General features: G+C 42.9%; 1 protein-coding gene across 5 annotated transcripts; it reads right to left on the bottom strand.

Moving 5' to 3' along the window:
- Positions 1-244: 244 nt before the first annotated feature.
- Exn (Ephexin) lies at positions 245-24,620 on the bottom strand. 5 transcript variants are annotated; one of them, NM_001104160.3, is made up of 9 exons: positions 24,093-24,620; positions 10,771-14,074; positions 9,294-9,397; positions 3,372-3,619; positions 2,335-3,309; positions 2,084-2,273; positions 995-2,016; positions 720-924; positions 245-655 (listed from the first exon to the last, which is right to left on the bottom strand). In NM_001104160.3, exons 2-9 carry the CDS (start codon positions 13,950-13,952, stop codon positions 492-494), a joined length of 6,090 nt encoding a protein of 2,029 aa, NP_001097630.2. In that variant the 5' UTR covers positions 13,953-14,074; positions 24,093-24,620; the 3' UTR covers positions 245-491. The 5 variants fall into 5 exon arrangements, with proteins under 5 accessions (NP_001097630.2, NP_001189123.1, NP_730228.1 ...); NM_001202194.1 differs by lacking the exon at positions 24,093-24,620 and adding an exon at positions 17,862-18,289; NM_168705.2 differs by lacking the exons at positions 9,294-9,397; positions 10,771-14,074; positions 24,093-24,620 and adding exons at positions 3,754-4,131; positions 7,922-7,998.
- Between the last annotated feature and the right edge of the window lie 10 nt (positions 24,621-24,630).

Below are 24,630 nucleotides of genomic sequence, written 5' to 3'. Positions count from 1 at the left end.
CTTTAAGTTCCCATAATCTCGAATTTTGTAAGGACTATCCCACTAGCGGACGGTTGGAAATGGCTAGTGATGAAGAATATTTGCACAATTTACGAAATTTAGGACAATTAGCAGCAAATTGAAAATTTTTAATCAATTATTATTATTTATTGATTTAATTGATATAAGGTCAGGGAATCAAGTCAACAGTCGCTTTAGTTGAGTAAAGAATTTATAATAGACGAGGAGATTGATTCTGTTTCTTGTTTTCATAAATTTCGCTTGTTTATTTAGATTTCGCTTAAGTATCATCACTAAACGGTTATAATTATATTCAAGTACTCTCTATTGCTTACTTGGTAGGGAAAATTATTTTAAGACTTTCGATTAATCAATACTAACATCGATTTAAATAATTATCACATTTCCTAAAGTGTACGGCTATTGGTTGCGGACTATGGAGTTGGCGTTGCTAGTTAATATTATCCCCGTTTTCCAAGAGCAGCCGGAAGTCACTTGCTCTTTTGCGACTCCAGGTAGGTGGCCGTAAAGGTGAGCAGACGGTGCCGCTGCTTCAGATTCCGCGCTCGCACATGGGCTGAATTCAGTTCCTCAGTGTAGCTTCCAGGGAACCAACCTACGGCTCCATCTCGTATCCTTTCGCCCTGGTACCAGCCTATATGGAGGATAAAAAGTATTAGGTTTGTTTTTCTTTTTACCACAACTCTGAGGTCACTCACCGTCGGGCAGTTTGCGGGAAACATTGACTACGTCGCCCAGTTCAAGTTGAAGAACATCTGGCTCGTCGGACTCATAGCTGTGCTTAGCCACCACCTGAGGACAGTCCCAGGACTCGTAGAGCTTCTCGCCGGGCGTCTCCGCCTCGGGCGGTCTCATGGCCTGCAGCCAGCGCTGCTGGTCGGACACCGAGGGGCAAGACAACACCTGCAGGGAACACATAGTCAGCACTCATCTTAGACAAAGAAAATGGGGTTTAAAGAGTAAGATAACCCACCAGCTCGACGGTCTTGCGGTCGCAGTTCTCTAGCAGCGTCATCAAGATGAGGTTCTTGCCGGCTTGGTCCTTAAGGTCCTTGGTTGGAAGTTGGGGCAGCGAATCGCCGGCGGCGAGTGTGAGCATGCTCCTGGGGCAATAGTCGAACACACTGAAGCAGGATTCACCACGACGTTTGCACAGCAACAGAAGATCCGAAAAGAGGAAGGCGTATATGCTGATCTTCGTCAGGCGCTTGCCGAACGTTAATTTGGCATCCTCGCCACGCCACAGCAGATGCGTCAGTTCGCCTCGTTTGACCAGGAAACGCGGCTTGGCTCCCGCCCTCGGCACTCCCACCGGCGCTATGGCCAGCGCTCGCACATGGGAGGGGAACTCCAGCTGGCGCGCAATCCGTTCCAGCTCAAATGCCTGCTCCCAACGGTTGGCTGCCTCATTGCACTGACCCACTACCTTCTGGACGAGAGCGAGCGTCAACTTCCAGCTCTCGTATTCCTCGCGATTCAGCGGCGACTCCTTGCTGAACACTGCATCGATCAGGAGCGGCAGCCGAGTGATCCTTTGCATGGGCAGCATCAGGAATGAGTGCAGATTGAGACCGCAGCAGCTGGGGCTCGCCTCCAGCCGCTCCAGGTGCTGCTGAAAGGCCAGGGACTCTTTGGATTCTTTGAGACGGCGCAGAGTTCTATCCATTCTGCCCTGATGCTCACAGAAGGCCACGTAAACATGGAAGTGCCGCTCGGCGATCTCGTAGATGCAGCGACTCAGTCCCAGCAGCATGATGTTGTCCTGCCAGCAGGCCTCCAGTTCCGTGAGCAATCGCTCTGAGCATTCGTGCACGGGCACAATGTAAGAAAACAGTGCTTTCCGGTCCTTGGCACTCAGCACGGATGAGTCCAAGAAGGCGTTGTGATTCATGAAGTGACGGCGCAGCAGGTTAAGCGACTTTAGATAACTGGCCTCTGAGGTGATGATCTCGAACTTAGCCTCCTGCAGACTGCGCTCCCGACTGGTCAAAGTGGCTGTAACGAATTCGTAGAGGAATGAGATAAATGTATTTACCTACGCCGAATAAAATTATTTACTTACGCAGTATGCAAGAGTGTATGACTTCGGGAATTTCGCTCCACAGGGTACGAGAAGGACCGTTCTTGGGCTCCACCAACTGCAGTGCAGTGGGTCTTGGCTTAACCAGTGGCTCGGGCTTCGCCTTAGCTTGTAGGCCAATCTCCTCGTAGCCATCTGACGATCCATGCGCCTCCAGGTCGCGGGTGATCGACTAAAATGGTTAAAAATTATCGTAAGTGAATTAAAGTAGGTAATGGGGAGGATTCACTTACCTCCAGCTTGGCGGCGCTGTACATCTGGTATAGAGGTTCATTGGAGAACAGACTATGTGGCTCCGAGGACAACTCGTCGCCGAGGCCAGCCTCATTGCCGGTGGACACGCCGGAGCTGCCGCTGGAGCTGGCCACTGATATGCCGCTGGTTTGGTAGAGACCCGATTCCGCGTACCACGAGCTAACGCCTCCGTGACCACTAGGCGTGGGTGTGACCGGTTCATCGCCCCTCGGGGACACAGCACCATTGGTGGCCTGCTTAAAGACGCCGCACTCGGCGTACCAGGAAGTAGTCTGCTCAGCATCCAGTTCACGCTCCGGATCCAAGGGAGATTTGTTGCCGGTCATTGGCGGTGGAGGCGGCGGCGGATCGTTCGGTCGCAGACCAATGGTGGTGCGACGTCTGTTGGCTTTCGCCTCCTTCTTGGCCTTGCGAGCCACCGTTGAGAATTTCGGAGTCTCTGGCAAGGGCGTGCAGTTCTTGTCCGAGAAACCAGAGTCCAGTTCTCCGGAACCGTGAATCTCCGGCTCCAATGGCAGAGCTGGCAGTGATCCCTCGGGGTCCTCTACGTAGAAGGTGCTCCGTGTAGGTGCCAGCGAGGAGAGCTGCTTGGTATCGAAGCTGGAGCCGACAAGACTTTTACGAAGACGGGAGCGAAGGCTCTTGCCGTTCTTCTGTTTGGCCCTCAAAACCGGAGCCTGCTCCTGGTGCACTGGGCCCTTGGTTTCGGGAGCTGGAATCCGCTCTGGTCCGAAATCAGTGTTTTCGTAAACGTCCTCCGTTCGTTTGCTGCACTCCACGTAGAATAGCGTGGATGCCGGGGTATTCTCGTACAGCTTTTGCTGACTTCCCTTGGGAGATTTCTTGCTAGATATAAAGTCCTTGAATTTGCGCACAAACTCGTATACTTGGTTCTGCGGAGGAGGTGGCTTTGGCAGGCGATGGTTGCGCATGTCCACGCCGCTGTCATTGTACTGGAATAGGATTTCCGCAGAGTTAGCATGGTGAATCTATCAAGCATATCTTAGCTACTTACGTTTCTTTGCCGCAGGTCGGGTTCCCCATCGCCGTGATCATCGCTGTCTGTCTCAAAGGAGTCGTAATCATCCGAAATGACCACGTGCTCGCCCAATGTGTGGGCGGATGCCGAGTGGTTTTTGCTCCGGCGGTGCGAGGAGCGCACCCCTCCGCTCCGATTTCCATCCTGGCTCTGCCGCACCAGCTGTGTTGAATGGCGTTTGTTTCCGAGTGGCGACAGGGTCTCGTAGTAGTGGTCTGAGTCATCTGAAAAGTTACAGAATGGACAGCAGTTAGTTCTGTTTCAGGGATGAATTTGCTGAAAGATTCTGCTTGATTTTCACCTATTACCAAATTCTTAATCTATTTTCCTATAATCTATTTATGAAACCAGGACGAACCTACGAATGTGCTCACTTCCATGGTGACCTTTGCGTCATTTTCGGCTCCCTCCGCTACTGTCACTCGCATGGAGGTCAGTAGTTGGGCTCGTTGGTGGCTGTAACTGCAGCGCTGGCTAATGGCTGCCGCTTCGTTTTGGTAAATGGGTTCGGGAGCGGGTCGAATGGGTTCGGCGGACACGGGTCCGTTGAGATAGACGGTGCTGCTTCCCTGACAGGTGACCCCGACCTCGCCACGAGCCCGAGGTCGCCGTTTCCGGGGCAAGGTCACCGGATCGGCGGGATGGCCGCTGCTGCTCAGACTGCCGGAGCAGCTGAGGCGCTGGCCATTGCTGCGATTCAACGCCGACATCTTGTCACATCTTTGGGGTCAGAAGCCTGTCAACGGATTCAGTGATTTGCTTAATTGAATAAACTGCTGCACTCAAGAACTATTGATTTTCTACGACTTCAGACGATTTCCACCGAACGAAAATTTCTATCTTATATATCATCATTATTTTGTAACAACCTTACAAATACTTCGGGGAAATCGTCTGATTAGTACTTCAGCTGCTCTAAATTATGATCAACCTTTCTTCGTTTGAATTTAAATGTTGTATTTGTGTGGTAAAATTTTTTTAGAACCTATAAAATGAAGTTTGATCTCCTTTTTGTTGAGTGTGGAGCTTCAACTCTGGTTTTCTGAACTGTATTCTTAGCAAGTTGCACTCAATTGAAAGCAATTAAAGCTGTTCAGCAATTGTCTGCCCTTTTTGATTGACCAATTCAGCCCACTGTCTAATTAAACCGACTTTTCAAGTGTCACAACAATCCAGCTGCTGGCCATATGGAGCCAATGGTATGCAAACTATTATGTAGCGAGGTCTATACTAAACTAAAGCGAACTAAAATAAAAGCAGACACCCAAAGCCAAAGCCAGGGCATGCAAAATAGCGCAAATTACAATGGAATCATGGTTGAATGCAGACAGTCGCTGGCGATACAATGTCGAGTGATAAACAGACATAGCTGAAAAATCAAACACCATGATGTGGCAGGTGCCGTACCTCAAATACTCTAAAAACTAACGAATTTGCCAATTTTCAAACGAATTTAAAGCACTTTTTCACGCGGCTACACACCGACTTTGCAGTTAACCCATGTGTGAAGTTAGAAAATTCTAGCTGGTTTCGAGCACAAAGTGCTTAGACCAGATGCTATCTGCTCGCATATTACGTATACGTAGTTTAGTACATACGTAGACAAAGGGGCAGGCAAGCGCAGCGAATGCTAACCGGTTCGAGAGCGTCAGTAAAACCAGGCAGCGATCCGAGCATGGATATGAGTTTATACAGATATGCGGCTTGCGAGCAAACGCGGTCAGCAAGATAGCACCAAAAGTTAGTTGGTTCATAAAAATTAGATGGCATTCCTGGCATAATAGTTTTTCAAGCCTTTTACTTACAGTAATCAAAGAGAAATATAAGACTTGAAATGCATACATAAAATACATATAAATACTTTCTTTTTGAATAATTTGAATATATTTTACAACAATTTCAAGCATCGGAATTTATTTGCTTTGGTATATTTTTAAGAAATAAAATATTATATAATAACTTTGGCCGCAGCTGTGTTCATTTACGTGACCATATCTTGAACAAAACGAGATACTGTTGGCGGCGACACTTGTTGCGCGTGGGCAGATGGAAATATGGGGTTCTGGCCCGCAAAACAAGGAGCTGTGCCGAGATTCTGGCCACCATGATGCCGCAGTTACCGGTTTCGAGTTATGGCTTTGGCTCACGGATTCAAGTGTGTATGCCCTGGTGAAATTCTGCGAATTTAGGCTTTTGTTGGTGCGTGTAAAGTGAATGTTCATTTCGTACCGCAACAATGCCAATACGGAAATGGTTTATTTCATTAGTCGCCTCATCGCCTTAGCGTGAGACTCAAACAAAGAAACCGGAGAAAAAGATGGTCTGGCCATGCGATACATATGTACGATTGCACAGTCTTTGCCACATATGTACATACTATACATATATGCACATTCGATGCAGACGAAGATGATCTTTTGTTTATTGGAATGCAGCAAGTGCAAGGCCGGCAGTTTGACGATCTCTTGCTGCTGTTGTTTCTATCCGCTCTTCACGCATAAACAATTAACAATTAACAATTAACACTGCTATGCAACTGGCAAAAATCCAGTTGATCAACGGATCGAACGGTTGATTGATCGCCTGACGCATTAAGGTTAAGATTATTAAGTGCCGATCGATGTCATTGTCTTCCACTCGGCTCTTGGTCACGTAGGAAACGGAAAATGGCTGATAGGAACGACGATCAGAGTCGGAAAATCGTTTTTACAGATATATTTGGGATTGCTTCATGCCGTAAATGACTCCATTTAAGTGGCCATTCCTTCTTCAAGATCTAGTTAGTTTTTAAAGATTTCCACATCATTTTACTGCTTTTTTGGTCATTATTTTTATAGCTGTATTTTCTATTTAGCAATGTAGTTTATTACATTATTTTAAATAGATAATTATAAAAATTTTAAAATTCACTTTCAAGCAAATTCCGAAATAGGAATTTTCACACACATTGCAGTATGTATTTTCTTTTTTTTGGAGAGAGCCTAGTTGATTTCAGTTAAATTTTTTATATTTCAAGTGATGAAAATGCACTCTCACCTAATCATTTAAATTAAAACGAAATAGGCACAACATGCATTTACATTTCCTCAGTGTAATTATACGTCCTAAGAGCCTAATCATTCTTGTTAAATTCCTGTTACTGCTACAACGACAAGTCATCCAATTGAAGGGGTACATTCATTCGGAAATCTTCACTTGGGATGCATTTTCCTGCATGCGGCAAGCTCATAAATTTATATGTACACATTTTTTTATGAGCCTCAAGCGACTGTGACTTTGGTTCGGAATTTCCACGACACTTTCGCTGCGGGCGTTGCGTGTCAGCAGTAACGAGCCAAAGTTGAACGTGCCTCGGGTAAAAGTTAAAAGTTAAGCTGAGAATTTCCATTTAGCGGAGTTGAGCTTGGGCCTAAGCACTGCCGGTTTGTGGGTTTCGGTTTCACCCATGAAACATGAAACAATTACCAGATATTTTCCAATTGCCAAGTGGAGCTGCGTTCGCTGAACCACCACAGGGGGAGCGCTTAGAGAGATTATCGCATTTTTACGCAAAGCCTTTTTTGTGGAATTATGTGCAACACTGAGGAAATTTTGGCGCAAGTTTTGAATAGCACAAAAACGTTGCTAACAAAGAGATATAAGCATAAATTCCTAATAAATTCCTTAATACGAATATGATTAATACATATGTTAAGCATTTGTTTTGAGTATTGAACATCTTGGACATATCTTACTATGATCCATTTAATCTTAAACAGTGATGTGAAACTGCGACCTAGTTTTGTACATATTTTTCGTGAAAAATTGAAAACTTCAAGGAAACTTTGATCTTGCTTTGGTTTTTGCCTCTGTACACGATCATGTTCACTGGTTTGCGAGCTTAAATTCGCACTCTAGTTCGCATTGCACATTGCACACCGCCTTTTTGCAATAGTTGGACTCATTATGACACGTCTTTTAATGCAAAAGTCATCGCCGTGTTTTGTGAATTGCGATTCCTTTGGCCAATTGAGTTTGCCGAACGGCTATCTCCCCGTATATTTTCCCCATGTTTCGCTTTGTGTTTCTTTAAGACTTCTTCAAGGTTGCTTGCGCTGGCTGGGCTTGAGTTTTATATTTCTAGACTGGTTTTCGTTTTCGCTAAAACAATTTCGTCATCGCCAGCAAAGGCAGCAACATATAATGGCCAGAAAAACAACAAAATAATGTTTTTATGGTTGATCGGGGAGGGGGTGGTGTAAGGGCGAGCACAACAGTCGGTTTCAGTTCGTGACGTCTCCAAAAGCAGCAACACCACACACACGCACACTCACACACACAAATATTACAACAAAAAACTTGTAGTGCAAAAATGCACTAAGCTCTTTTCTCTCTCTTTCTCTCTGTAATTTTCCCTTAGTCTCTGAGAGCTTTCCTAAAATGTGCACTTCACGACATCAATTGATTTATTTGATGGTTTTATTGTCACTGGTTGACATTAGAGCAGCATCATTAATTATTATCCCACTGGTATTCACATTTATTACACGAATTCTTTCGCGTTTTTATTCCGCACACCGTTTTGTTCAGCGGACCGTCGCAGTTGAGCGCGTTGGCACGAATGAGAGGCCCAGCTGCCAGTGGAGAGCAGCAGCGCCACACTGCTGCCCCAACATCCCCATCCCATTCCCACTTACTGAGCAGCAGTAACTGCACTCTGCGTCCACTTTATGGGCATTGTGCACTGCGCGAAACGAAGTGGACTCTTGGAGATGTTATGTACCTCATATTACTAATGGTATTTTGAAAGGATAATCTTTACGGGGATCTGAAGAGAAATAATGAGTTACATATGTTGTCGATTGTTTAGGAATTCGTTTAAACGCGACTGCTATTTTTATGGGCAATATAAATGGATTTTAAAGATTTTAACTTTTGCTTTTACTACCATTAATAGGCAATATATTTTAAATATATTAGCCACGATAATCATTAAATTTTTCGCTAATTGGAACATATTACTTTTTTTGATAACATTTTTTAATGGTTATATGTCTTCAGATTGCTTTCTAAGTAGTTGCTTACATAGCTAATTGTGGATTGGGAAATAAATTTCAAAAATATTACGTATCCGACATGTTAATATTTTTTTGTGTATAAAGCAACGCTGGTACGGACATTGCTTGTTTCTTTTTATAGTTTTACTCATTTTGGGATAAATCAAAATTTTTAGCAGTGTGTAGTTATTGTGGAACCTGTCGCCTTTTTTTTTCCACTCTCACTCTCATTTGTAAAAAGGTGGCTTAATTATCCGCTCTGTTAGCTGCTTGACTCGTTAACGATTCGGGTTCCGCTTCACATTTGGCATTTGCCTTCGAGGAGCTCAGACGCCGCTTGGGGCAAAGTTTTGAGTGGAGCACAGCCAATTATGCATAAACATCAAAGGCAAAATGAATAAGTGGCCTCAACTTGGTCTAATTAAACAGTTGATAATTATTGGTTTGAAGCGCTGACATTTTACAGCTGTGGATGCTAATTGTGGATGGTGACGTTTAGCGCGGACACGAACCCGCGATCAAAGCTTACGCATGTCGAATACATTGCTTTCATAAAAAGCTTCATTGAAGGGGAGTCCCCCTATTATAAAAAAAATTGAGTCTCATTAAATATAAATTTAATCAATATAATACGTTTTTTTCACATCATTTGTAAAGTTGGACATTGAATGAAAACATTATTCTCATTTGAAGAAATTTGCTAAAAGTTTTTAAAAAACTTTAGGAATGCTGTTAGTCCTAATGCCCAATGCAACTTAGACCACCCAAGGTAGCAAACCATTTGCTTCCAACCCACGAGCACATTCTTAGGTCTTGAAAACATACTTAAATACATTCGTTCTTAACTTATTTTCTTACTCACCCTCTATGCAGCTAATCGCCTTCTTTTGTTGCAGTCTTTTGTCTCTGATCCGTTTCGACCAATCCGGACTCCGGGTGCGATGTGGTTTAAACCTTTCCCTTACACTGAAAACAAGCAAGTGCAACAAGAGGTATTAAAAACAAAATCAAAAATAATACACATTTAATTGACTGAAAATGGGTTTTGCTAAGTACTTTATAATTAACCAGCCGATCGATCAAACCAATTCCAGACAACTGATCTCCTTTGGGTAGTTGTAACAATTGACTGTCTTGAATAGTTGTATTGATTTTGGGCTCTCAGCATTTCCAGAGATTCACTCAAGAGGCGCGCCAATCTTATCAGCTGATAACAGAGAAATTGTAGGTCAGCGCTCTAATTGATAGGGGCCGCTAATAAGTGGGGGAGAATTGGGCTGTGAATTGGGCTTTCAATCAGCCGGCAAATGTCGAAACAACCAAATGGAACGCAGCATGACTTTGTACTAATTAAGTGCTAACAATAAGTTCTGGTGGTGATAATTATCAGTTGATCAGAAGAACTATTAAAAGATCGTTAAATGCCTGTTGCAGTCAGCAACTGTTTTAAATTGTTTCATTGTGTGTATTATTGTTGCTGAACAACTTAGATAAGCTATAAAAAGCGTATGTAGGAAAACATAAACGTCATTTATTTTGCTATCATTACGTAGTTAAAAAATCTGCGCCAGTTGTTTACCCCTAAAGGAGATTAAGTATGTGCAAAAATAATACTAATACTAATACCAAATATGAACATTTTTCTTAATAATATATTAATTTCGTTTGCGTAATACACTTCACATTGGTGCTCGACGAATCTTTCGACTTTAATCCTGCTACGCTATATAATCTTGATATCAAAGCCAAATTTACCTTGACCTGCATATTAGTATAGTTTTGGGGTCAACCTCTACACCGAAATGAATGACTATTATATACATGTATATGTTGCAACCCATTATGCACCATTCATTGGCGGCAAATAAAATTTCAGACACTAAAAACCCCTGCGGTATCCTGTCCTTTATCAACTGATTAGATAAGCAAACCCAAACAAACTGATAAGCAATCTACGCAGAATTTATATAGCCCAGCTGTAGGAAGATTGCAATTCCAATCGTTTTTCACTCGCAATTGGTTTTGCGTAACGGGCAGTGAATAAATAATAATAACATTGCGATATTTTCTCCCGGTTTGCAATGTGTGTATACTTAAAACATTATTCATATCAACCTGACCTACAGACTCATGAAACGTTGAACAATATTTATATACTTTAAGTAAAATAAAAAAAAAAATGCACTGAAAAAATAACGCATTACTTAAATATTTTCTTTTTATAAACAAAATTCCAATCTCATTTATCATTTATCTACACTTTCCTTACTTATTTTTTGATTAGCTCTTTTTAAAAGTATTAAAAGATAAGCACATTCATTGTGAGATATAGTACTTACACAATGAACTGGGCCTCGTTGGCGGTCGCATCGGTCGTCGCCTGGCCAATCTCCCCATCCGAAATGTCCACCCACGCATCGCTGTTGTCACTGGAGCCGGCTATTGAGGATCTCTTATCGCCAGGCTTTCCGCTGTCTCTGCTTCCGGCACTACTGCCCAAGGACGACCTGCATCCCACACTGGCACTTCCGTAGACCACGCATCCGGCGGCCGCCAGAGAGGATTCATACAGGCTGTTGGTCTTGTGATCCGAGGAGATTGTCAATGTGGAGCCGCTGCTCGAGAGTTGGATGCAACTGCCCGCCGAACCGTGGCCCTGATTTTGAGTAGTTGCCACTCGGCTTCTCCGGATGTGGGAGATACTCTCGTAGCAGTTGGAACTCAGGGAAATGGTGTCCGTGGTGAGTGTGGCTTCTCCACTGGACGAGGAGGATGTTGCCTTGCAGTGCATGGACTCGTAGCAGCCCTTGATGGTGTCGTATATATTCTCATCCTCTTCCGACTCTTTGGCTTGTGGCTTTGGAGGTGCTGGTCGCAAGGGAATGGGTGATTTGTTGAGTACTCTCTTGGGCTTCGGCAGTTCCGGCAGCTCATCGCGGGTATTCCGGCCCAATGTGCCAGTGGCAGATGGAGTCGTGGGTGTTGTTACCACCTCTTCTGGGGCGAAGGACTCGTAGCCATCGTACGTCAAGGGACATGCCTCCTGGGATCCAGCGATTGATTCGTAGCCCTCCAGCCAGTTATTCGGCTTCACCTCGACAGTGGATGCCTCCTCAACAGTTTGGTATATGTCCTCCACCAGCTCTGATTTCTTGGTGTATATTTTAAAGAGGCTGGATGTCTGGGCTTCAGTCTTGGTTTCATCCATAACAGGTGTGATGGGTTCGTAGAGGGACTCGGGTTCCAGGGTATCGTCCTTCTCTGGCGATTTTTCCGCCCGTTTGAGAGGTTGATCTATGTCCCTCTCCGTGAGCTCCAAATCTCTGACTTTCATCAGTTGCTTTTGCTCCATGATCATCTGCTCACCCTCGATGGCATTAACTAGGGTAACATTAACCGCCTGGTTCAGCAGAATTTGATTATTCGAGTACTGCTTGTTGGCCGCCTGGTAAACAAAGGAGCTATTGGGCAGGATGCGCTGCTCGAAGTCATCGTTGGCGGCCAGGAGGAGCTCCCGCTCACCGTCTGCGGTGGTCACATCGTTGAGGGGGTTGAGCACCTTGAGTTTTAGATCCACTGCCTCAAGGGCGTCGAGGATTTTGGCATCGGCTTCAAAGCACGGAGATACAAGCAGGGCGTGTGAGGAATCTTCTAGGTCTTCTGCTCTGGGTATTACCTCTTTGGGAAGATCCAATGTGAAATCTTCTTTCCGAGTAACCATATCTTCGGATGTGCTATCCTTGATGGACTCCTCATCTATTGATACTTCCTCCCGGATTTGGGCCTTCGTGGGTGAGGGACTCGCTGATTTCCGACCTTTCGCGAAGGTGAATCGGAGTTTCTCGTATATGGAGGCATACTTGTGCTTCCGCTGCTTCTGGCGCAGCTCCTCCTCGTCGCCTTCCTCCCCCATAATTAAATCCAGCTCATCACTGGGTTTGTCATTCGACTGATTCAATTCTTCGGGATGATTGGGCTGTGATTCATTTTGCACTGACTTTGGTTTCTTAGCTTGCTCTTCGGAAGTAGGAGTCTTCAGTTCCTCGCTGACTATTGCCAGTTCTGGAATGCCCACACTGCCCGGTGGTAGCTTGAGATTCCTTTTGATTCGCGGACCCCGCGAAAGACTACTGCCCCTCATCAGTTCGAGATGTTTCCGCATCAACTGTTCACTCTTCAAGGGCACACTCGGCTTCTCCAGCCTCTCGAACTTTTTAATATTCCGCTGAACGGTCGAGATGCGATTATCGTCGGCGTTAGGTAATCCCTTTCCCTCTGACGTTGGTTTCTCCACGATCTTGTAGACATGAGTGCCCCGGGATATCCAGACGCCATTGTTCCGCTTGACCTGTTCCAGGAGTTTCGCATCCTTTTGAATAATCTCGTTGAACTGATGGGTAAGTTTGGCCACCATACTAATGCCACCATTTGAGGAATCCATGTTGCTAGTCCTGCGCGACGGATGATGGTGCTGATGATATGACTTGCCGGCATGGGTTTTAAAGCTATACTTGCGACGTCCGCCCGACCGACCCGTCGATGACGTCACGCTGCTGTGGGTGGTGGGCGTGGAGGAGGAGGTGGTGGTGGTTTGAAGCGATTCGCTGCTGCCCCCACTTTGGGCGCTCGCCGCGCTGAGACTGAGACCCTCAAGCCGATTGTGCTCCCGTTTGGCTCGGAACTCTACCTCCACCTCCACCTCTGCCTCTCCCACCGGCTCCTCCGCCCTCCGCTGCGTCTTAGCTTCCCCCTTTGCCACTTTTGCAACCTTATCTGCGGCTGATAAGGCTTTCGAATTATACGATTTGACGCCAGGTAAACAACCGCTGTCGTCACGTTTCGCGCGCGTTTCGCTGGCGTTTAAAATCGCCTCGTCGGCGCTGCTTCTTAACTTGGCCTGCATTTTGGCCTGCTCGGCGTTTTTGTACTTGTAGAAATTATCTTTTTCCCTATGCAATTGCTTATGCTTCGCTTGCGAATCCTGCAAATTGTGCAAACTGGCAGCGCGTTTTGCCAGCGTTTTTTCCGGCGTGGCGCAATCACGCGAGTTGTTAAAGGCGTTAACCAGACAGCTAACGCTTTTATTTAACTTTTTTAATGTGCCCAATGAAGAGGAGGAGGTGTGGCAGTGGACTGGGGAGTGACATTGATCCTCGCTGGCACTTTTGATGCGCCTGCTCCACAATAATCGCAAAGTTTGCACGCCACGGAAATCGCGAAATGCCCGCGACTCACAGCTGCAGTTTTGATTCGGATTTGCTTGGCTATTCGGATTTTGATTTGGATTTGGATTATCTTTGCCGGCTTTATCGCACGTCGCCCGATTGTTGTTCTCACTGTCACTATTCACCAGCCAATTGATAATTGTCTTTTTCGTTTTGCGCGGTGTGGTTGCTGCTGCGGCTGCTGCTGCAGTTGGTGTTGCTGTTGATGCTGCTGTTGCACTTGCTGCATTACTATTACCATTGAGATCACGGCCAGCGGCTTTGGCAGCCGCATCCAAGACAGGTGACATCGCCATGGCGTTGGCTTGCTCCGATCTTGGCCAGAAAGCGATCACGTTCTCGGCTATCCAAGATGCAGCCGGCCAAGATGTTGCTGCTGCTGCTGCCGATGATGATTATGTTGCTGTTGCCTCCGGGCCTGGAACACAAAAAAAAAAAAAACAGAGAGTGGAAGAGAAAGCTCGTGAAAATCTTGTTCATGCAAATGTAAATTGGGTGACAGCCATTATATTTGAAGGCGTGCCCGATTGCTGTAATTATGGGTTATAAGCTGGTTTGTCAAGGAGTTCCAGATTTTAAACATGACTTTCAGTATAGGTGAATAAGGTATGATAGCTCAACAGAATATTATTAATGTTTAACCATCCAAAAGCAACTAAAGAACCATCAAACCTATATCTGTTACATCAGAGTGAAAACAATAAATGCTCTCAAGAAGTTTCTAAAATTAAACTGCTGTTTTATTAGTTTTAAACATCAATAAAACATTTTCCGATTCTCTATTAACAATCAAAACACATGTTCTTTTCATTGTTAAAAATACTGCTACCCACAGCACCCAAGTCGGTGACAAAATCGTGTAATCTGCAAAAGCATTTTAAGCCTCTTTTATGATTTTTGACTCATATTACCTGACGAAATGGTGAATTGACATTATTTCTATACAATTTTCAAGGAAGCCGAAAGAAACCAAAACTTGGGCAAGCGAGAAATCAGTGCGGTGTACAACATTGCGTATGCTTGATACGTTATGAATGCGCTGGCTTATCGCCATGCGACGATCGATGTTGGCCGACTGTGAGTATATGGCATTGCACAAAAAGCCAGGCCACAATACTGTCTTACCGCCTCTTCACACCTGACAATTGTTTACCGCCCCACAGCTCCAGTCGCCCACCGCCGCCCACCACCCCCCGCGTTCACGTGCTTTTTTGTCACACACAAATGCCAATTATAATGAGCGATTACATAAAGTCGAAACAATTTCTTCTGCCTCACATGCGGCATCGTAAAATGGCCTTTAAGCTGCTTTCGGTACGTTCGTTAGCCGTTTTCATCTGCGGTCTTCTTCTGCCTTCTTTTGCCTTCTCACTTTTTATACTTGTCTGCTGTTTTTTCATATACATTAAGCGTTATATCCATATGTTTCTCTAGTCGTCACATTGCCTAGCACGCGGCGAGAATAGCAAAATATATTTTTATTTGCCATTGCAAAAAGGTTTTTAAACAAAATATTATATACGAGCCAAGCACACACGCACGACCAATGTAAATAAAAGAGCTAAAGCTGCTGATTACGCAAACGTCTTTGGCCGACAATATGTTTTCGTATTGCCAGCGAGCAGAGGAAACTGCTGGCCAAAAGTGTGTTTACTTATAATGTCTTGTTTATACGAAATGGAATTTTATTGGCGATTATTTGTCAATTGCAAGGCGGAAAGCAAACCGGCCCCAAAAATGGGGATTTCCAGGCAAATCTTTGCTAGCTTGCTGCCCTCGGTAGCTTCGAATATTTGAGAGTAATAAAAATAATAACATATTTTATGTAAAACTTGTTATCTAATATTTGTGAATTTAATAGCTTTAGCTTAGCCTTTTTTTCTTTCTTCCTTATAGGATGAAATCACTTGCAACACTGCTTTTAAAGTGGCTACTATAAAAATGATTGTTTACAAATTATTTTTTAGAATCAAGACGTCAAGAAGTTGATTGACAACAAAATTATTTTTTTATTGGGGAATTAACTTAGAACAAAACTTTCACCTATTATCTGGCATTTTGAATATTTGAATCAATTAGCTTAGAATCCCCAGAAAAGTTCTGAAACCAGCCATAAATCTTTTTGGTTTCAGCTTAGCCGCCACATAATGATAATTCCAATGCCTTTTATATAGAGTGGACTCTACTAAGGCCGATCAAGCTGTGAGGCGGTCAACAGCTTTTTGGCCTGGTCAATAAAAGTGTTTCGCATATTAAGCAGTCTGAAACCGAAATGGAAAATGTAAACAATTGACAGCGAGACACCTCGACAATATAAAAATCAACCTCATCTTGAGCAGAAGAAAAGACGGAATAATAAAAAAGAAACTTGATGAGCTGCAGTTTTTTAGGCTAAGCTGCAGCTGCACCTGGCATTCATTTATTATGAAGATATAGCATATGGTAAATGCCGTATATATCTATAGGTATGCAAATCGCTTTCAACGGATGCAGCGTTTTGTTTGATTTCTTTTTGTTAGCTCTATCACAACGAACGGTTCATAATTTCTGAGGGCGGCAAAAAAGGTTTTCCCGATGGGAAACCATAGGTATTGACAGTTGGGGTGAAAGTGATAATGCTTCGAGCCAAGAATCCAGTGATTAGACACGCAGCTTAACAACTAATCTCGACTTTTACATGCGAATGCGGAAGAAGATAACAAATGAAATGGGATAGAAATATTTTAATTTCGAGAAATTAAATCAAATTAAATTTATTGCCATTTTGTATAGGAAAAAAAAAAACAAAAACACAAAACCTGCCGCCATTAGAAATGTGAAAGTTAACTTTTCCCTTTTGGCTACTCGCTTTTTGTTTTTTCCTTTTTTTGTTTCAGAGCTAATGAACTGTCTTGGCAATGATTTAGTGATGCTGCAGACGGCCAAAAAAGGTGTTGAAAATATGTGGGATAATTCTGGGCTTACTGTTCGGTTGCAAAATCGAGTAATTAATATTTTTGACCACTTTACATCATCACTGGACGAAAAGGACCTTAGACTGCGCGAATTTTGTTGACTGCTTCGTAACTAACTAACCAACGAACCGTTTGTTTTTGTTTTGGCCGCGTTGCCGTGGCAAATTCCAACCACCGAACAGCTCTTGCAGCCCTTAGCCAACTGAATTGTGTGGCTAGCTGGCTAAGGTGGCTAGCTGCGAGCAACCCCTAAAACGTTAATACACCACTGCGTATGCTTTATATGGTAAACAATGCCGATGGGTCGATAGTTGCCTTATGTTCGAAGGGTAGTTCCTTTTTACCACTTATGCGCCCTCTTGAATGCTTACATTATTCAAGCTTTGTGCCTCTATGGTTGGGTTTAAGTTAAATTTAATTTGCTCAATTGATGCACACAAGTGACACAGTTTGTATACGCGCTGAATCCTGCTTATCTGCCCACTGATTACAGTGTGAGTCAGAACACCCATGAAGGCTTATCGAACGGCAAGTGGAGGGAAATTTGACTGACTATTTTCAGTGATAGTCATACACAAGTACAGGTAAAATAAAAAAATAAAAAAAAAACAGCATGCAAACGAGCATTAACTGCATTCCAAGCTTGGCTGCCTCCAGCGACTCAAAGAACGGCAACTGCAGACTGTAGACTGTAGACTGTAGATTGTTGAGTCTGCGATTTGGACTGGGTCTAAATCTTGGACTAGGTCTGGCTATAACCGCGTAAGGCACAGAGGCGTATAATTAGCGTGCAGCATTGGCAAAGTGAAGCTAATGGAACCAAACAACACTGAAACATGGCCACGGAACATGGCTAACCGTAATTCTTAAAACCGTAAGCGGGGAATCCGACATGACATGGAAGAAGAGGTCAGTTCGGAGGCCAATTCGCCCGTGTGCGAATGTGTGAAAAGCACACCGGCCGAATGGAGTTAACAGTTAAGTCATGACGGAAACTGGCCAAAAAGAATGCGTTAATATATGATTTCATTTAATACCCTGCGACAACAATTAACTGCAGTCGAGGTGACGACAAAGCGTTGCAAGAATTTCCTAATGAAACATTTAAATTCCTAGTAAAATACGAAGATGTTTACTAAATACTAAAGTCATTGTGCACTATTAAGGTTTCTTTTTCTAACAAATAAAGACCATGTACAATTCTTAAGGTCTTAGAGTTAGACAACGTAAGCTAGGAAATGCTTTAATTACCATTAAGAGTCGCTTCGCCTCGGTCTAATCCCAACGGAAATCGAAGTTTTAACCAGGCGATCGGAGATTCGGAGCCTGTTCTTGGTGAAATTTCGCTTCTACCAATTTGCTATGTATGTATGTATGTGGAATTTGCCAAGTGGTTTGGCTAGATTCTTTCAAGAGCACACTAGCACCACGCAGATTTTCTTGTGGGCGTTTCACTTTTGCCAGCTTTCATTTCACTCTGGCCCCAAAAATGAACCAACTTGTTGCACTCAATATTGGCTACTGCACTGCTGTCGTTTTAGCACACCATGCCCTATTGCACATTATCTAAAATATTTATATTTATATGGCTGGAACCAGCCGAAAAAACAATCAAACACAAAAACACGCGCAGAGGAGTGCCCAGATGAGCACAGAAAGGCAACGCCAGAAACTCCAAACGTCTCCACCGACCGACGACCGCAAACCGACTGACGAGTGTTGCTGCTGCCGTCGACGTTGCTGCTGCCGTCAACGTTGCTGCTGCCGCTGCTGCTGCTGCTGCTATTGCTGTTGTTGCTGCTGCTGCTGCGCGACTTTTGGTTTTGGTGCTGAGCTGCTGTCGATTGCCATTGGCGTCGCGTCGCTGCTTATGATACTGCAGCTACTGATATTGCTGCTGCAACTGCCGTTCTTCTTGGGGCACGGGGAAAAATTATCAAACGATTCTGCACTATTTTCCAGATTAAAATTCATCTTTACTTCTGATGCTAGACGCATCTTAAAAGTTAAAAAAAAAAACATTTTCTTGATAAATTAAAGGCAAACCAACAGTAAAATTATTGCTTATATTGATTAAATTAAGTTGATGGGTTGAATCATGTTGCTTACACAAATGCTTGTATCAAAGTAGCTCATCGTTAGTTTAGCCAATATTTTCTAACCTAAATATTCCATTTTAACTGGCGGAAGCCAGGTGTTGCAATAGAGATATCTTATCAGAATAAGCGGAACAATCTAAATATTCCAAGAAATAGCCACGCAATCAAATCAACCTGCTGTGAACATATACATATACCTAAATATCAACAGATATGCATATCGGGCATAAAAGCTATATTTTTCTCGCAGTGCAACTGCAACTCCGCCTCGGAATCGTGGATCTTGGATCGTGGCGTTCGTCTCGCATTCTTGTGCATTGGCTTTTGGCGCTGCATTTTGTTCTGATTCTGTGTCTGTGTCTGTTTCTCTTTCTGCATTTGTTTCTTATTCCGCTTCTACTGCTGTGACTTTTCTCCAACTGAGAACTGCATTTCTCCGCTGGCATGCGACCCACAAAAGAGGATTTGGTCTTGAAGATCTCGAGTTTGTGTCGGAGGAGCCACAAAGAATCGCTTGTGCACGTTCGTTCACACTGACTGTGCTGGCTTTTAATTAGGCAAACAAATTTTAATTAAGCCGCAGCCCATCTAATTGATTTGGCAGCTCCATTAATTCAGGGATTGGCATGTCTGCAAACTCTAAATCACTACTTGGGGCGCCTGGGAAGCGGAAACGGGTTCTTTAGAATCTACGAACTTTGGAGACCCCGAAATATGTATTTCAATCACTGCCCATCAATCGGCACGAATCGGTTAAGCCGCTGTTAACGAAACCGGTTCGAGTTGGGAAATTCAATTCCAGTTCTTGTCCAAGTTCAGAGCTGTCGAAAACAGACGGCCACAAAAACAGAAACACACAAGAGTAAATGCAAAAAAAAGTAAACAAAGGCAAATAAACAAAATACAAATAAAAGCAGCGCTGCGCCGGATCCAAAACAAATCGAATCGAATATTTAACGGCTGTAACGAGCAGAGTGTGCGAGTGGGACGGCCTGCTTTTTTGGGTGACCATTTGTCGCTGTTAACAGGCAGTAACAGCTTAACCCTTTAGTGGCTGTTTACTTGAAAATGTTAAAAAAAATATTTCATTGAAAAAAAAAAAAACACAAATAAAAAATCTTAAGCAATAAACAGTGAATTTTATATTATATTATAGCACACATTTTTTAGGTCATGTTCGGTATTTTGAATTAAACCGCTTTCAAATAAGCTGTTTAAAATACAAATGATTTTAAGCTGTGATACTAAGCACTCTTTTTAACATGTACTTGCTAAATTTCTGCGGGTTAAGAAATCCACCGTTGATGTGGCACAAAGTTAAAAGGAATTTTAGCATTTCGCAAAGTTTCGGCGCGCACGAAAAACTCAAAAATCTCAGCGACCTGCAAACCTGGTTTTCGTTTTCCTTTTCATTTCCATTTCCATTCCATTCAATGCAATGCGAAAAACAGCAGTGAGCTGCTTCGAAAACCGGGCAAATAAAAAAAACGACGCCCATACATGGGCTTGTCAGCGCAACCGCTTTGTACTTGGGTGTATGGATCATCGTCATTATGAGGGGTATGATCATCATCATGATATGGGGCTGTTTATGAGGCTGGAGCACCGGGTGGTACGGTTGCCACATGTGGCAACTTCATTTCCACAGCAGACACTTGTTGCGCGCCGTATCTTCGCATCTGTATCTTTGTATCTGTCTCTGTAATTTGCATTAAGTGGCTGATTTTCCTTCGGCTGATTTCGTTTTCGTTTTAATTTGAGTTGTTTTTTTTGTTTATTTTTGGGGCGGTTTTAGGTTGAGCTCGGATGGTGGGGCAACGGGGCGTATGCGAAACAAAGCCCATTAATCACAGGCAGCTGCGGTAATGCAAAACTTTAATTATCGTTACCATTTCGACTGACGAAACTACAGCGTAAGAAAAACGACAACTTCTTGTTTTTGTTTGGTCTATTTAATTTATTGTACAACTGCTCGGAGAGAGAAAGAGCAGAGCGGAGATGAAATCTGGGGGCAGAAAGTAAATTTAAAGCACTTTCCAACTGTCATCAACTGTCTCCGGCTGCATGTCATTTGTATTTCAGCCGCCCTGCAAAGCGAGGCGGATGGTAAATCTAATGGAAAAGTGCGGCAAAAATACGTATGTATTTGAAGATTAAAGCCGGCTATGTTGGCCTTGGCAGGGGTCTTCAAGTTTTGTGCTCCCATCTAAGCCCCCAAACGTGATTTGTCCAGAATTAAATCGGAACCACGTACGGATCGGTGGTATTGGCTGGTCGTGGCCGGTTGCTTGGAATCGTGTTTAATCACTAAAAACAAAGAGTCCCCATATCGGCAAAAGTACAGAATTAACTTCAAGGTGAAAGTGAGCAAATGTGTGGAGCAGTGAATCAGTTTACAAGGAAATCTGGGGTAGCCTTAAGCGGATTGCTCTTACTTGCATATAAAATTCTTGGATTAACCGATTGGAACATACTTTAACTTAGAACAGTATGAACTACATACTTATGAAGAAGTAAATCAATAGAAGTTATTCACAAGAATGAGAGCAACTGAAAAGGAAATGGAGCAAAGCCAATTGGTTCGGATGGTTAATGACTTTAATTCACTCCAATACAATCCCTTTCAATCTATTTATTATGAAAAATTATTATTTCAAAAAATATTATCTATTTATTAACTTAAGCATTTCTTTATTCAACTTCTGAACTTGTAGAAAATGTAACCGAAAAATCGCATCCAAATTATTTATTAGTAATAAGGCAACCATAAAAACTTAAATAACTTATGGTTGAAACATTTCCTTTAATTTGTATGAAATATGTAAATGCTAAGCTTCTTTTGCGGTTCCATTTCATTAGGGGAATTGCTCGGGGACTTCTTTCTCCCATCTGCCAACCAGTTTGGATCTCTTGTTCACGGACAGGTGATGTCTCATCGATGTTTTGGCTCGATCAACGAACTCTCTAGGCCAGATTTGACGTTGGCTTTGGTATCATCCGAGTATTTGCCTCAGCACCTCCAAAATCGCCCACACTCATGGGGTGACACAGTTTAGGCAGCAATGAACTATATACATAGAATGCTTGACAGGCCACGAAAACGATATTGAATGTGAAACGATTGTCTCACGACCCGCGATTGTGGCCAAATGCCGAATGCATATTAATTGGGGGAATTTCACGGGCCAAAAATTAATGTCCAGCCACGAAAAGAACCTGCAGCTGAAGCTGAAGCCAGCTTCATTGGCATTCGATCGATCGATTAAGTCAACATAATTTACGGTGCAGTTTTCACATCGAAAATGTCGCCGAGCATGCCAGCGATGCCGATGACGCGTTTGTCTCTCCTATTGTTGTTTTGCTTAACTTTAAAATATATATTTATTGTATGCATTTTTTGCAACGATAACTGCTGATGCCCGAGCTACAAAGTTCAATGGCTGGTACGACGAATGCATTCGCCAAGCAACTGGCCCAAAGTCAAATCTGCACTGGCAAAAATGTCATCGAATGTTTTATTAAACCTATTTATATTTTCATTAATGTGAAATTTAAAAAGTATTATTATCATATATGTACATACATACAGAAACAGTCTTTATAAGAAGTGAGTTCTCTATGAGGTAGCGAATTAAGAATCATTGTTTCATTATTATAATAATCATAAATACATTCCAAATATAAAACATATAGCACTTACAGATACTTGCCAAGTACTACTTATATTTAAATAAATATAATCAAAATATACATATATAATAGAGAGTTCTACATGTTTTTATATTTTGATGAACTTTATAATTTTATCTATTGCTAAATTAAACAATTAAATGTCAATAAAGGGCAATTTTCCGCAGTGTTTTCTGTGGCCACTTGAGTAAGAGGAATATTGTGCAGCTCTGTCTACAGGTTTTGACCAGCATCAGCTTCGCATTTGGGCCATGAGTCACGGATCGGTGCTGACTGGAATGGAATGCAGGGAAAAGTCCCCCCCAGATTTTGGCTAATTCCGACCAGGGTTGTCAGCGCCTGTGCGCTGCACCTACGAATTACAATTACGAGCACCGGGCTATCTATTTGTATCTGCGAGCTACAAATTCACAATTATGCCCACGCAGCACAATTTCGTGTGCGGCCGCCGTGGGCGTGGGCTCTAATTATACGGCCAGTACTTAGACATCTGACAATTGTTATGCAAAGAAGCTGATCTCAAGATGGTCGCCCCCTGAGATCATGTGAATGAAAATGGAAAGTGGTTAGCCCCCTGTAACCCCCTCGCTGAGCTATAATCTTTGGGTATAATTTGCCGACTGCATAACTAACAGAGTTATTATGGTGATTTCTTCTTCGACGACAAACGCGAAACGGAAGCCATGACCAGGCCACTAAACTCCACATCACTTCACTCCACTCCACTACACTCCACTCGACTCAATAAAACCCAGCAGACATTGCAGAATTACATTCGTCACCAGCGTGTATGTAAACTGGTATTTGCCTTGTAATGAGGCCGGAAGAAATCGTGGCAATTGTAACGGTGGCAACCTCTTGAAGTCGCAATGAAATGGAAACTGGCAGTGCAACAAAGATATTCGTAGGTAAGCAAAGGCTCCACTGTGGGCTAAACAAACGTGCGTAAGTGAGGGATAAACAAACGATGGATGGATAGCAAAATAAATATTGGTTTTTATATCAAAGAATTAACCTCAATTGTTAGTAGTTATTAAGTAAGATATTAGTTTCTGTACCCACTAATAGAATGATAAACAGGCACAATAAAAAGATATAGTATGGGTTCTATTGATAGAAATGTAGCTACATAAGATCGCACTGAACATTACTTGAAAATCAATGCTGAAAGTTGGCTGAAATAATGATTTCTCAACTAAATATAAATATTTTGTTTATAAAATGAAAATGCATTAATAACGCGAATGAAAACTTAGCAAAATAATAAAATATTAAAAGAAACAACATTCTGATATGATTGTTTGCTTTTTTCTCTCTATGCGTCAAGTGAAGAAGTGAGTAATGAATACTCAAAGAACCCAGATTCATCACAATGCTAATCAATCGTCTTTCACTTTTCGGCCCCTCCCCCCGTCACGAAGCCGACGGATAAACAACTTTCAAAGAGAGTAGCGAACGACCTTTATTTGCTTTTGACAGCTTTCTAACTGCACAGCAACCAAAGCCGTAAATTGGCAAGAAGGGCGTGGAAACACGAAAAAGAATCGTGTGATATGCCCACTTTTATGCACATTTATGGCAGTGTATTATTGTTTTTCCAAGAAAACTGCAGATAGGTCCGGGAATTATCAGTGGCCATGTTATTCGAGCTGTGCAATTGCCTTATCAGTCATTTGTGACCAAGAATACTTACATTTTGAGGCCGTTTACTGTACGCGTTGATATGTAAAATCCAAATCCTAAATTTGCATCCGAAGTGCTCAATTATTGGCGCTTTAAATCAATCCACTTGCTTGTTTCACTCTTATCATTTGTATGCTAATAAGCCAATTGAATTGTTATGTAAGGCATATATAGGAGGGCATTATCTTTCACGCTTTCATATACAAATCAACCTGGGCGCATTATCATTTTATCTATGCTTCGGCGAGTGGCGAATTTGTCGCACACTTTCCCAGGCAGAAGCCGCTGAAACTGACCACATTTTTCCCACTTCACTTCAATTTTCCACTCTTTCACTTTTACTTTATTTCTAATTATTTCTTCACTCAATTTCAGGTTGCAGCACTGCCAGTGATCAATCACATTACTCAGCTTCTTTGGCTTCGATAACAGTTGAACGTGATATATGGAGTATTGATAGTAACCAAACCGATTCGAATTGAATCGCGCCGAACTGCGCTAATAGAGCTCGTAAGACGTTGATAGTTGGACTGAGACTGAAAATAAGA

The sequence above is a fragment of the Drosophila melanogaster genome, chromosome 3L (genome assembly GCF_000001215.4).
Source record: "Drosophila melanogaster chromosome 3L".
Lineage (NCBI taxonomy): Eukaryota > Metazoa > Arthropoda > Insecta > Diptera > Drosophilidae > Drosophila > Drosophila melanogaster.
Note: the sequence above shows the minus strand (reverse complement) of the source record. Positions and strands in the feature narration are given on the sequence as shown.